Genomic DNA, 15,686 nt, shown 5'->3' on the forward strand with positions numbered 1-15,686 from the left:
ACTTTCAGCTTAATCTGGTAAGTGGGAAGTAATTACGGGGCCAAGATTCTGGGAATAGGAAAGATACTGTGAGAATACACTTACTTCTCGTGTAAGAAATTTTTATATTGAAAGGACGCTTTGAAACGAATCATTAGCTCCACAAATCGATTGTCTATAATTTACATTGTTATGTACATTATAAAATCTTCAATAATATATGTTGCCAATAATACATAGTGGAAAATAGTATGACAATAGTAACAATAATAGACAATGGGAAATCGAAATTGGAGAGGATAAAGTACAAACAGGAATAAAGATGTTAATGAACTTCATTCACATTCCATCTTATTTTCCTTCATTTGATTGTAGGTGGAAATCCATCAGTTAATTTTTCCTTGGGTCGATTGTCGCGAATACCAGGAATTCGATCGAAATTGAAATTGAAACTGAAATTGAAAAGTATAACGTACAAATAGGAATAAAGATATTAATGAACTTCATTCGCATTCAGTTATTATTTTCCCTCATTTAATTTTAAATGAAAATCCATCAGTCGGTTTTTCTTTGTAGAGGTTCTGCGATGCATGCTCGAATTTCGATGAAAATTCATTTGTGGTATCGTCACTCGCTTCGGTTAAGGTCAAATATGAATGGACTATTGCTGTGGTTGGTCAATCCACTGCGAATTAACTGTAGGTGTCACGAAGCAGACCCATTACAGGACCAATTGCCCCGGAGTCGTGAGGGAAGTCGTGCTCGAACATGCTGAATTGAACTGGAATTACCATTAAGGTGATCGATAAAGCCTATGGATCGCGTGTAACTTCGGCGGCGATCTTATCCAAAGCGAAACGACATCTCGGATAGATAAATGTATTAAGACGACGAGTATCAAGAGAAATTGGTTCCTAAATTACAGTCGGATGTTGTCTATCGATAATATTCTGTTCAGTCCCGTTGTTGAATTTCAATCGGTTTTAATTGTAATCGAAAGCAGAACTCTCGTGAATGACTCGCACGTAATTAATCCTTTGCGCTCGAAAGATTTATCACTGGAAATATTCAATTTATTTTTATGTGATATAGATGACTATATTTAGTATTTTCTAAACTAATTTAACGTGAGATCTATTCACAAATTAACACAACCTACCAAACGAGTCAAAATCACCCATTCAGATCTTCTTTTTGCAATTATTAAAAAGATAACAGATTTCTCGGAGAAATTATCCAAGAAATTAATCTAGCAATACGCAAATTAAATTATAAATCAATTAAAGTCTCAGTAGACTCTTCGAGTTTCTATAGACCAATTTCAAGAATGTAACTCCTTGGTAGTTTCAATGTTACATTTTTTATAATGGGAATCATGTTATTGCAATTTCGGATATTTATTTAAAACCTATCGCCTCTGTAATCAACTTTTATCTGTGGCAGCTATTAATCGAAGGAAATTGGAAGTTCCACAATTTTTCAGCAACATTAATCAATTTGAAAAATATATATATAATATCCAAACTATCTATAAATCATTAAACGTTTTATTTCATGCCACTTCATTGCTCATAATGCAACTGAATTTTTCTGTCGTGCATTTCTCTTTATTTCCATCATTTTTCAAGGTATTCCAGGGAACGAATTTTTCATCCCTAACTTCGGGCGTCATTTTCACCGCGCAGACATAAATATGGGCAGCTATAAAAACAAAACATACGCGTTGAATATTTTTTCGACGTTTTGTGTGTGTGTGCGTGTGTGTGTGTGTGTGTGTGTGTGTGTGTGTGTGTGTGCGTGCGTGTGTGCTTGTGTGCTTGTGTTTGCTTGTGTTTGCTTGTGTGTGCTTGTGTGTGCTACGTTTCATTAAAATCTGCGCGTTCGAGTTGGGTGATGTATGTACTCCAAGTTGGATGAAATAGTTCACCGGTGCCTCAACTTCTGCGCATTCCTTACGTCGTAACTCAAACATGGTTTTCCCAAGGTTTCATGTGCGCCGTTTGGAAGAGCGTAAAATAGGTTTCCAATGCTGCGTGTATGTGTACGCGTTTCTTTTAAAGTAAACGTAACATACGTGTCAATGATGATGAAAGTGATCTAAGTTGAAATTAAGAAAAAATTAGTTTATGACTTAAAAACATTCATGTGTTATTTTAATTTTAATATCGTTAATAATATGTTATATAATATTAAAATTAATATAATTTTAATACGATATTAGTTTTAATATCATTATTGAAAACATCTATGACTTAGACCACTGCCATAATTATTGACACGTATATTGCAACATTTTGTTAGTGATAATAATTTTGTATATGAATACATACCCATAACATTTGTCATAATAATTTCAGTTACTTTTACTTTTAAATGAATATGCAATACACCTGATTACAATACAATTTTTGATTCCTTACTAACTAATCAACATTTGATAGTTTTTTAAATAAAATATATAGAAGTACTTGATTTGAAAACGTTGAATGTCGACTGCAAAATCTACATCAAACACTTCATTCTGAAATGAAAGAAAAACAGAAATTCCATATGTCGAATAGAGTACGTTCTTTACTTCAAACAACTTTTGTACAAAACGTCTTTTTATTAACATTACATTTGAAAGTGACAAATTTTCGGAAAAAGAAGTCTCAGAATAAATGGATCGAAACGAACGCCTGAAATAGCCTTTATGATCCCCAGGTTCACCACTTCCGGATTTCCATGTACGAGGCACTTACGGATATCGTTTACGATGCACCTTCCACGGACGCAAACGGTTTAGAACGAAGAATAGAAACGGAAACGTATGCATCAATATCTAAAATAACATCTGCGCAAGCCGCCGAAAATGCATTTCATAGATTTACAAATGAAAAATGCCGTGTTGCACTCGGAAGTTGTACTACTGCTGCATATACTCTACTAGGACTTCTTATCGGTAAGAAATATTAGGAAATATTACGAACAACCAATGAAATATGAACAAGCAATGAAATGTTCTTGGAGAATAGTGTCTTTGCAATATCCACGATGAATTTCCGTTCGTGTTAACACAAACGTATCGATAGTTTTCCTGCAGTAACCAGTAAATGACCAGCTACAAGACAAAGGTAAATTAATTAGATGTTATATTTTTCTCAATGGAAACAAAGCAAAGGGAAAGTCAAAGATTGAGGAACTGATTAATTCGGCAATATAGGAATTGAAATAAAGATAAATAAACGGAAGAAAATGTTGAATTTTAAATTCGGTTATTTGACCGGTTCCCGGTACGGTTAATGTTAATTATATAGCATTATCACCATAAATTGCTTCACTGGAAAACAACAATCCAAATATAAAGAATTAAATATTCAAACTTTTATAATTCAAACTATTTCAGAGCTAACTGATCTAAATCGGAAGCAATCTTACTAATGTAAATTATACAGAAAGAAATCAAATGAATTTTAAAGGAAAATTATATTGTAATTTATTTATTCACCGAACGTGAAAATAAGGGGATATTGACAGTTCCGTGTTACCTTTGCAAAGAAGAAGGATTATTTCTCGGTTGATCGCACTGTTGCAATGTTTCTCACTTCGTATGCGCATAATATATAATAAATTCAGCTGCATGTAACGTATTTTTCATGGTGAATATCGTGCTGCATTGTCGGTGTACAGTGCAGGAAGGTAGGATGGCGGAAACGGTGGGTGTGGGAGGGGGCGAAGGGGATGAAGACGCAGTACTCAAAGTAAAAGATATGATCCCTTCGTGCAGGAGTAATGTTCAGATTTCCTTTCCTTCGTTCTCTTCCTGCAACTGAACGAACCTCTATCATCAAAACGATTTGCGGGGGCCTACTGATATATCTTTCATCTGATGCCACGACAGCTCAATTTATCAAACTTTTGGCCTGTCTGAAACAATTTTCCACTCGATTTTCCACGTGGAAAGAAATCATCTGTTCAGATTTTTTCTCTACAGTTGAATCTGTTGTTTAATTGACAAAATATCGGTACTATTGTTTGAACAATATTCTATGATAAATGTGTCGATATATTTTAGGTTAGAGACATTGCGAGTTAGATATTATAATAAATTAGTAAATATGTGAAATAAATATTTTAGATTTTTCATGGTTGCTTCTTTGTAGTTCATTTGTTTCGTTAACTGTAGAGTTTAAAACGTTTGCAGTTGTTTTCAGTTGTCGATGTTCGATGTTTAGGATGAGAAATTTAATTCCCCTGCCATTAATTTGTAAAGTGATTACTAATTCGAAAAGTTAGTTAGGCACAGAATAAAACGATTAAGATGGAATAAACAGAAAAAAATAGCTCAGAATAAACTGGATACCTAAGTATATATTTGTTGAGATACAATTTACTACAATTTGGTGAATGGTAGCTGCTTTTTTCGTATGACGAGTGTACTCGTCAGAACGCAAAATATTAGCATTTATTTATGACGATTATACTCGTCGGAATATAAAATATTGCCATTTCTTCATAATGAGTAGAATCGTCAGAACACAAAATATTGCCATTTCTTCATAACGAGTATACTCGTTGCAACAAAAAATATTGCTACTGTTGTATGACGAGTATACTCGTGATACACAGCTACCTGTCCAACAATTCAACAATTTATCATCTTATGAATTTCATCCACTCACAATGATTTTTATTGCTGCTCATGTCACGAAACAGATCACCATTGGTAAAAGTAAATAATGGAAATAACAGTTCAACTTTACATTACATTCCCTGCAAACTTCAATCTCGCCTGTCCCTGACGGATAGCTCGTGGCAGTTTCTTTAATATTTTATATCCTTTTAAATCGTCGGAACTCTTTAGTATTCTTCAGACGGTTCTGACATTTGATTTTACAATGGCATCTGCTGTTCCGTGATGTCCTGTCAATACGCAATGGCACGCGAGTTTTAAGATAACGTGTCTTTCCCAGGAAATTCTGCTTCAACGTCCTATCGAACGAGTTTTCAGTTCCAGTAGTTCGAACAGTAATAGTTTCCAATTAAGTAATCCTAAATTACTCAAAAGATTAAGATAACTGTCATCTTAATCTTGTTATCCGATAACAAGATAAATTCGCCAAGGTTTCTCTGTTATTTTCCAAACTTCCTCCACGAAGTAGTTTACGTCTCTCGTACAATTACTCACAATAATTTCGAGTTCAAAGTTCTTCAGATTAGTTTCTATTCTACACAACAGATAACTTATATAAATGATACATTCTACGCATTTAACACGTTGAACACTGCGTAATTTCACACAGCAAAATACGCAAAATGGAAAAAGTGTAATATTAAATTATTTGATTGAACTGCATTATTATTGCACGTGCATCTAGCTGAATGTCACCGTATTAGGTAGCATTATTTATAATATAGGAATATTTTCAAATAATCCTGAGTGAACTATAGTAATTCGATTCGGTCGGGGTCACCGCTGACCCCTATGGCATTCAACGTGTCAATATCACTTAGAAACGAGACGTAATCAATAATCTCTCTCACAGCGTTCGATTTTCTGTGTAATATTAGGCGCTTACATAAGTAACGGCCATTTTTACGTCACGACCCTTCCACCACATCTCCGGTAAATTTGTGAATCGCACGATATAAAACGATTCGCCTGTATAAGTGATAAAATCACGTATTCATGACGAAATTTCGTTTACAAATGCCCAAAAACCAGACGTGCGAAGCTGGGAGAATAAGCAAGCCAAGATAGTACTTCCCAGCCAAGTTTCAATACTATTTGCTGAGTATAATCAAAACGTGACCTGGCATTGTCGTTCGACGATATAAGCTGACGGTTTTCCTGCAGCTTTTTCCCCTTTAACACTGAATCTACCGAGCAGTTGAATTGACTTTTTGAAATTCCTCCATAGCAACTTGATTATTGTATAAGTTCTCGAAGTTGCTATGGAGAAATTTCAAAAAGTCAATTCAACTGCTCGGTAGATTTAGTGTTAAGGGAGAAAAAGTGGCAGGAAAAAGGAGACTTAATAATTGTATTTAGAATCGTATTTATTAATGCGAGCATTTCCGACAATACACGCGACATCTTTAACCCTGATTCGGACAGAAGATTTTTAGTTGTGTACATTAACACATTAAAACTAGAAATACCGAGCATTTAATACGATTAACTCTAGATTTACGAAATCTGTTAATTTGACGGATATTGAATTTTTTAAACGTTATCTGGTAATGTTTAAGCCGATTTTGATTGGTGCAATTATGCGAATACGCATCACAATACTATGGTTTTGTATTTATGGAGACTATGATTGAAAATTCAATTTGCGTGTTGCTAAATCAATTTCTTTAATAATTTCTCAGAGGAACATCTATCTTTTTAATAATTGCAAAAGGGGATGCCAGGAATGGGTCATTTTGACCCGACTGATAGTTTTAGTGCTAGCCGAATGGTAGTCTACTAATTTGTTGTCATGGCAAATACTTTGTTACTTATTATTGAGGTATAAGTGTTAGATTATACTACTGTAAGCTCCCATATTATTCTATAATTTCTTAACACTAAACCCACCGAGCAGTTAAACTGCCTTTTCGAAATTTCTCTATAAAAACTCGAAGAGTGCATTTATCGAGACTTTAATCGATTCACAATTCAGTCTTCGTATTGCTAAATCAATTTCTTCAATAATTTCTCAGAGAAACATCTGTCATCTTTTTAATAACTACAAAAAGAGAAATTAGAAATGTGTCATTTTGATCAATAGAATCAAATTAACTTAATTTTCGTTTTTGTTATTACCTACTTAGAAATGGAAAAACGCAACAATCGCGCTATTCACAATCTTCTCACTTAAAAATAGAAAAGCGTCATTCAGTTTCTGAACTGAAACGAAAGGACTTGGCACTTCTCGACGGTTTTGCAAAGATCCATGGCACTCGAACGATTAAATAGTATTAGACTTTGCCAAATAAACTCACAAAACCAAAGTGCCGCGTGAATCTAAGAAAACACAGTAACAAAGGTAGCAAACAAGGTAGCTCACCTGAAAGATAGTGACCTTCTTCAACACAGAGAGGTTCACGTGAAGGGCCAGTTCGGTCTTCAGCTTGTCCGGAAGTAGACCCAGGGCAGTATTGATGTCTCCACCCCCTTGTATCCTGCCGCGGGACCAGCTGTAGTCGTACCACCTGAGAACCCTTCTCTTCATGCCACCCGGTACCTTATGATGTCTCATGTAGGTCTTCGCGCCGTCGAGAAGTCTTTCGAACTCCAGACGGTTCGCGTTTCGATTGGTGATCACGTTCCCGACCTGTCCGACGATCGTCGCGAATATGAAGACGCCGATCAGGTAGCTGACTATCGTGAAGACGTACCTACGGATCAAGAAGCGAGAGAAAGAGCCGATCAGTCCAAGGAGGATGTGATCACTGTCCTCGGTACATGGACGAGCGGCCCCCGCCGGAGCCTTTCTCCTTTCTTTCGTTCTTTCTTTCCTCCTTTCTTTCCTCCTTTCTTTCCTTCCTCCCTTACTTGTCTCTTCTCTTTCTTTCTTTCTTTCTCGCAGTTCTCTCACGCAATTCACATCGACACGTTCAAGCATACCCATTCGAGCTAGTTCGCGCGGACTTCGCATGTTCCCTGTTTTCGTGGTAAACTTTCAATAAAATGTTGCACTGATGAAATCTGGATGTTCTGGGATGTGATGTGAGTATATTTATTTGGGAATGTTCGTGATTTGGGATTCGAGTAGTGGGGGATATTAGAATTGTAGAGAGATTTGTGTTTTTTCTTTAGGAGATTGATGCTATTTAGTTGTTTCGAGCTGTTGTTCAAGTGTATTTGTTTGGGAATGTTCCTGATATGGCCGAGTAGTGGGGAATATTAGAATTGTAGAGAGATTTGTGTTTTTTTTGTTTAGGGAAGAGATTGATGCAATCTAGACCAATGTTTCCCAAGATTTTTTGTGCCATGCACTACTTAAGCGTTTCTAAAATTCTTATGCCCCCCTATGGCACATATATATACTTTTTAATATTATATTGTAATATGTTTAGAATATTTATTATAATATTTTTGTTATTTTGTTTACGTGCGTAAATATTGTGAAATATACGAAGTGATATTTCAAATTTCAAATTGCCCCCCCGCTTTAAAAATCAAATTGCCCCCCTGTGGGGCGACGGCCACACGTTGGAAAACACCGATTTAAATGTTTTGAGCTATGGTATGTACTGAGAAATATGTATTCCAAATGGAACTTACTTTCTTTCAGTAAGGAATAATTTTAACACTCGGGAATGTGCTTGAGAAAGTTTGAAATACCAACAAAGAATTCGCTTTGAAGTAGGTTACTTTGAAGTTTGGCATGGTATCTTCATTTACAATACCCATAAAGTATCACTCCCAAAATAGTCTAAATTCTATTTGAATCATGAATCAAAGAACAAATACGTCGGAAGATAATTGTATGTTTAAAAAAGACACAACGCTTTGTGCATATGAAAAAAGAATTTTAAAAGAAGTTTCTCAAATTTCTACGGTTAGACACAAAGCCACATAAACAATTCGAGAAGTGAGTGTAACTGTCAGTGTTATTGTCGTTTAATGTTGTTCTTGGCTAATGTTGGTATTGGAGAATCTTTACCCAAGGAAACATTGTTGGTAAAATCTGTGTAACCACTCACGTAATTACTTACGTCCCTATAACTCTTCCACCCTCAATCATAACATCCACTCGTGCCACCCTCACCTCTACCACGCTCAGAAGAATCTAGGGAAAAGGTTCAAGAAAGAGTGCGAGCCCTTCGCAATTTGCGAGATCTGATTTTTGATTGCGATTCCAGGACCACGGCGACGACATTCAGAGGTTTCCGAACGTTCCGCCTCACTGAATATTTATAGGAAACCGATGAATGGAGAATTGTAACTCCGTTTTTCATTTGTTGTTGCGCAGACGCTTTGAGGAAGAAGCACTCGAGTTATTGAAAATCCAAAGAGTTATTGGAAAGACAATTTTGTGTTCTTATTATCTAGGTAGATTAAAAGAGCTCCCTTAATTTATGGATTTATATTTCGCAGACTTGTTTACTACCGTCCGTTGCAGGGAACTTGGCATTCACGTCTGAGTGGTCGGATTCGAAGGCGCGCGCCTGATTGGTTGAGGCGCTCACACCCACCAATCCGTCGCGTGACGAAAAGTGGGGAGAGTCTTTTCCGGATTCGCGATTGGATTCTCGGAGTGACTGTCTCCGCCTCTATGACATCACGAGTGCCAGGTTCCCAGCAACTGACGGTACTTTAAGTTATGTCAGGTGGAATTAGTGATGACATTGGCAAGATCGTGATTCGCGAACAATAAGCTAAGAATATATTAGGAAACTGGTTTATGAGATGGTCTGTTGGAACAATTTGTTTCAAAGTTTGTTTGATGTATTCGTATTTCTATAAAGTAGGAATGACAAATTATGTACGGATACCTTTGTAATGAAAATATAGATGTGAATTGATTTTGTTTCAAACTTTTGCTGCTATGTGACTTGTGGAATGTAATAGTAATCTTTGAAATTGAAAGTGACATTTATTCGTAGTTATCTATTTATCTAGTCTGTTTGTTAAAATTATTAATATTCATTGTTCTGGAACGCTGTATAGAGTTCATAATAGTTCTCTGCATTGATTTTATTAATTTTAAAATAGGTGACGTTTGTCAATCTACATTTATTTGAAAATCGCATATGGCAAAAAATTAAGTAAACAACATATATCAAATATCAAACATCAAATATCAAATATCAAATATCAAATATCAAATATCAAATATCAAATATCAAATATCAAATATCAAATATCAAATATCAAATATCAAATATCAAATATCAAATATCAAATATCAAATATCAAATATCAAATATCAAATATCAAATATCAAATATCAAATATCAAATATCAAATATCAAATATCAAATATCAAATATCAAATATCAAATATCAAATATCAAATATCAAATATCAAATATCAAATATCAAATATCAAATATCAAATATCAAATATCAAATACCAAATATCAAATATCAAATATCAAATATCAAATATCAAATATCAAATATCAAATATCAAATATCAAATATCAAATATCAAATATCAAATATCAAATATCAAATATCAAATATCAAATATCAAATATCAAATATCAAATACCAAATATCAAATATCAAATATCAAATATCAAATATCAAATATCAAATATCAAATATCAAATATCAAATATCAAATATCAAATATCAAATATCAAATATCAAATATCAAATATCAAATATCAAATATCAAATATTAAATACCAAATAGCAAATACCAAATAGCAAATAGCAAATACCAAATACCAGGAGAATCAAATATTTCAGTAAATCCAAGATACAAATACATAAAAAATTATTCTTCCTCATTTCATCTTTTCAGCACCGCAATTTCCGATGAGCTTCTCATCTCATAAACCATATAATTTTCCATAAGTTTTCATATTCCAGCAATCACGTTCTACCTACACATATACCCGGCACTCTAAATTGAAATACCCATTACGAAAGTAATTGGTGGCACTCGTTATCAGTCTACATTTGCCGTGCTCGAATTTTGATATCATCGCTCCTACAGCTTGTCGACATATATTTCTCTCAGCGATTTCTTATCACTCTTTCTTTTTCCATTCTGATCACGTGTATCTACACGTACGTCACCTTCGTTCGCACCCACTCATTTACACAAACACACAAACACGCACAAACGTGCACCGACAAAGGATCAGGCTCACGCCAGCTTCTCCTTCTATTTATTCTGCAACGTTCGTTTCGCCGAGGAAATTCTCATCCGCCCACTCTTCTTTTCTTCCCCTCTCACCTCAGAATTCTCGTACTTCCGTTGACCCCGACCGAATCCGCGCTCTTTATCTTTCATACTCTGTCCCTCCGCTTTTTTTCCACGTATCCCTCAGCATTCACACCAACATTTTCTTTTCTCGTTCCGCTAAATACACGTCTCGCCTTTTTAAGAATGCGATCCACGATTCAAAGGAAATACGAGCATCTTTATTCTGAATCTCTATTTCTCTTCATCCCTGCCAGCTCCTTTGTTAACCCCTCGAGTGAAAGTTACGCGTAGCACCTGGTCGAACGAATTCTGTCCTTCGATCTTATAAGTTATATTCTAATCCTGAGATATTAGTCCTTTGCACTCGACAGATGACAGAGTCACCACTTGATTTGATACAGCAAAATTATAGTCTTATATATATATATATATATATATATATATATATATATTCCGGGCAATATGATAAAGCGTAGGTTACACATAATCCGTTGGTGATTATGTATAACCATTCTCCAATGTTATTGATGATTATGCATAATTTCCAGGTGGTTATGTAAAATTGCCGGATTAGTCAAATTTACTGTAACATATATAATATTAAGATTTGTATAATGCATCAATACGTGGAATATTGAAATAAAATGATTCTCCTTCGTAATTCCTGTATGTTTTATCATTAATTAGTCTTAAAGTTAAAAGAAAAATCTTTCCTTTTGTTTCTGTTTACTAAAGAAATGTATCATATAAACTTTACCTTTATTTTGTAGGTATTCGACTGATCACGGTGAAAGTACAGGTACGGTAATTAGAGGCTACTGACGAGGTTTTAAACGAAGAAATAGAAGATTTATCGAGGTAATTCGAGGTCCATTCATAATAAATATACGGAATGCACGTGTTGAAAAACAGCGTTGCGGTTCCCGAAGAACGTGCGAGAGAAGTTTGTGGAACTCATTATCAAGGCAAATGTGATTAAAGTTTAAAATCGATTTCAAGCAAGGAGTTAAGTGTTTGTAGTATTTACCCAGTAAACTTCCCGTTTTTACAAGCGAAGTAAAAGTAGAGGCTGAAACTACTATAATTATGTTCTTGGTTTGATGAAGTCCATTATCCTTTATCGTTAGTTCCTCAATTGACGCTAGAAAAATTAGTATCAGCTTCTAGAGCGTGTATATCACACTTAAAAGTTCGTTTCGTAGCTTTTGTCAGCCCAGTATAAGTTTCAGTGGGTATACACGTTTCGTGTATACAAGAGATGATGGTAAATCGACTTTGTACAGAGTTTGACCCAATAAAATTGAGTTGCCAACATAGAGAATTTCCGGAAGGTACAAATGTCGGTGTAAACAATGCAACACAATTATCCATAGTCACGATGCTAAAATGAATTGATCTATGACGACTGGTGTATAACTACTTTACACTCTGAATTCCTTTTGCAGTTTTTTTTCTCGATAACTCTATTACTAGAAATGTTTAATTTGAAATGCACTTTGAAGAATGATTAGTTTGTAGAAAGCACCGTAAACTGTTTACCACTAGAACAACCGAGCAGTGAAATAGACATTTCGAAATTTGTCTATGGGAACTCTAAGAATACGGCTGCTAAGATTTCAGGTGACTTATGATTTAGTTTAGCTATTACTAAATCAATTTCTTTAGTAATTCCGCAGAGGCATCTATTATCTTTTTAATAATTGGGAAAGAAGAACGTAGGAACGAGTCAAGTTGACCCATTTGGTAGTTCTAGTGTTAAACAGTGAGACGGTCTCACTCGTCATTGTGTAGCAAGGGATTAACCACTTCTATAACATCGAGTCAGAGTCGAGATGAAAATGTTCGACCTAATTCGATAAATTTAAATATGATTCATTTATTTTTCATACAAATGAAATATTACTTGTATACTGTCAATCTTTAACCTTTAGTGTAAACGTAGACACGGAATAAGCATGAAATTCTTTTCATTTTCTACTAAGGTATTAACGTTAAACTGGTTTATCAAACAGAATTGCGAAAGAAATCATAGGACAAGGGATTAATTACTGAATGTATTCACTTGACAATTGGTCCGCTGAACAATTAAAAACTCCAGTGGTTACTGATCCGGAACATGAACTAGGTACCTATATAAAGACAGTCTTCCTAGGCACACAGTATCAATATGTTTTTAACTCTTTGACATACTATTTACTTTCGCTACTAAACGAAACATTTTCCTATCGAAATGCAACAAAATTGTCCATTCTACTTCAGCTGGAAATTTCATTTGAAGATAACAAATTGATATTAGCAAAATAGTTGCTTTGATCCGTGGGTAACGAATAACATTGATTGTTATTAACTAGATCTAGAAATCTTCATCACGAGTCTCACTCGTCATTGTACAGCAAAGGGTTAATCCCTGATGAAGCCAGCTACAATGATGGCGAAACGTTGGGAAGAATTTTCTAGTGAACAAGTCTCTCACCCGGAAGCTACTTATGAATATAATATTCCAGGCCGTGAAAGCATTAAAGCTAATAACGTCAATAAAGGACATAGAAAGCTTAGGGAAACTACGCTTGAAAATTCCGCGTCGATTAGAAAGCGTGGGCTCAACGGGAAGCGAGGAAATCCTATTTGCAATTCGTAAGGTCCACTTCCGAGCTAAGGGCAGATTAAATTTGACTCAATGTAGATTGAGATTCTAGACCGTCGATCGTATTCCAGTGCGCGTTTCCTTGTACTTCCCCGATAATCTTGCTGCCTTCGGCTATAACCCTCCCCAACGGATGCTGGGTCATTTTGACCCGCCTGCTGGAACGCTCGCCTGAGCGTGACAGATCTCTTTTTTATTGTTCTAATATTAACAATGACTAGCCGACTCGGGGTGAAACATTATTACTAAATATATTTACTTAACACTAAAATCATTGGACGGGTTAACTTGACGTAATTCAGAATTTTTATTTTGTAAGCTGTTTAACCCTTTGTAGCAGGAAAACAAGGGAAATATTTCTAATTATTAACCCTTTGCACCCGGAAGTCTTTCACTAGGAATATTCAACATTTTTCAATTAGTTCTTGCGAGAAATTTGTAACTAAATGTACGTAGAGATAGAATTGTATTTGGGGGACCATTTGAATCTCAGGAAATGTATTGCTCTAATTTTGATAAATTCGGAATAGTTTAAGTCCACAAATCAAAAATTGAAAGTCAATGTTTTGGCTTCCAAAAGTATTACATAACCCATTCAGAATCTACAGAAAGAGGTTTCCTGACCTAGAAAAAACGAGTAAATCCTTGAATAACTAAAAATAATATTATTAATTCCAATGAAATTCATAAGAATCATGAAATATCAAATAATCGATTTAATCTCATTAACTTCTGTGCGACTCATATTACAGGTGTACTCTCTCTGCGACGAGTATGCACTTCGCTGTTTGATTTTATTGCCCATGCAATAAGAGATCTTTGAAACTGAATCACAAAGGACGACGCTTATCGAACACATCTCGATTTGAAAAAATGGCAGAGAATTCACGTTCTCATAGTAAACCAGGCCTAAACTCATATATCACTAACAAATGGATTGTGCCGAGACAGCGCAACGCGACGGATCGATCGGAGAGGGACTCGTGGGCTCGTGGGCTGCATCATTAAGACGTGCCGACACGGGGGAATCATGACGCATCGAAAAACGGAATACACTCCCCGGGATAATTCGTTTTTTTCCCCGGAGTAGCTGGATTTCGCGGGGTTTTCGGGGTCGTCCGTGTTACCGCTGACCCAGCGGATATTTTCAGCTGGCAGTGTTCTGGCTGCACGCCTAACGACGCGACCGAAGTTTAATGGCCGAAGATGCGGATGCACTCGAGGCTACTTAACCCCTTCGTCTATAATATCGTGTCAGACTCGTGATGAAAATTACAAACCGAATCTGGGAGACCTAAGTGTTCTTTATATTCTTTAATCCTTTGCACTCGAAAGTTTCCCACTGGAAATATTCAACATTTTTCAACGAGATACAGACGACATTGTTTGAAACTAATTTAACGGTAGTACACAGATAAATTAAGCAAGAAAGCTGTTTTAGTTAAATATTTCACATAATAATACAAAGTTTAATTTAGAATAAATAAATAAATATTGGATAAGTATAATATATTAATATTATATTATATTATATTAATATTATATTACATTATATTATATTAATATTTAGTAATATTAATATTACTAAATATTCTACTTCATAGTTTTGCTGTATCAAATCGAGTGGTGACCGAGAGTCACCTCTCCAGCGCAAAGGGTTACATATAAATTGAATATTACTTTCCTATTATTAATCATTACCTTTTAAAGTAAAAGTAGACATAGAACAAGCATGAAAATCGTGCGCTTCCCAAACAAATGATTAACGATGAAGTAGTTGCACCGATAACAGCAAAAAATAAATCATAGGGCAACGGGTTAGGGGGATACGTATCTCCACGTACAGCGATGCTCGGTTAAATTCCACAGAAATCGGCTCGGATTAATTCCACTGACGCGGTCTGCACTGTTCCTCCACTACTCGCTGTCTTGAGCTCGGTGTAACGTGATCACAGTAGATGCAGAAAATGAATACAATAAAGGGGACGGAGACAGACATAGAAGGATGTATAAACATGCAATGAAGAATATTTCAATTACAATCATTTTAACCTGGACACTAGGTTCACTGACATTTACATATGATTTTAAAGCAACGTAAACGCTGCTTGTCTCTGCATCGAGTACACTCATACAATTGATATCATCTCCCAGGATTTCAGTGAATCTACAAAACTCTTAAAACTTACTCCAGTTTCTCTCACACA

The 15,686-nt window shown here is 35.3% G+C and overlaps 1 protein-coding gene across 16 annotated transcripts in view; it reads right to left on the reverse strand.

Annotated features, from left to right (window-relative positions):
- Positions 1-15,686, reverse strand: part of LOC116431829 (uncharacterized) — a 223,503-nt gene that overhangs the window by 18,599 nt on the left and 189,218 nt on the right. For all 16 annotated transcript variants that reach the window (XM_076365716.1, XM_031987754.2, XM_076365719.1 and 13 more), the window contains one exon: positions 7,014-7,344. In XM_076365716.1, coding sequence (XP_076221831.1) covers positions 7,014-7,344 — 331 coding nt within the window. The remainder of the gene's footprint in view (positions 1-7,013; positions 7,345-15,686) is intronic.

Source organism: Nomia melanderi, chromosome 3, assembly GCF_051020985.1.
Source record: "Nomia melanderi isolate GNS246 chromosome 3, iyNomMela1, whole genome shotgun sequence".
Classification (NCBI taxonomy): domain Eukaryota; kingdom Metazoa; phylum Arthropoda; class Insecta; order Hymenoptera; family Halictidae; genus Nomia; species Nomia melanderi.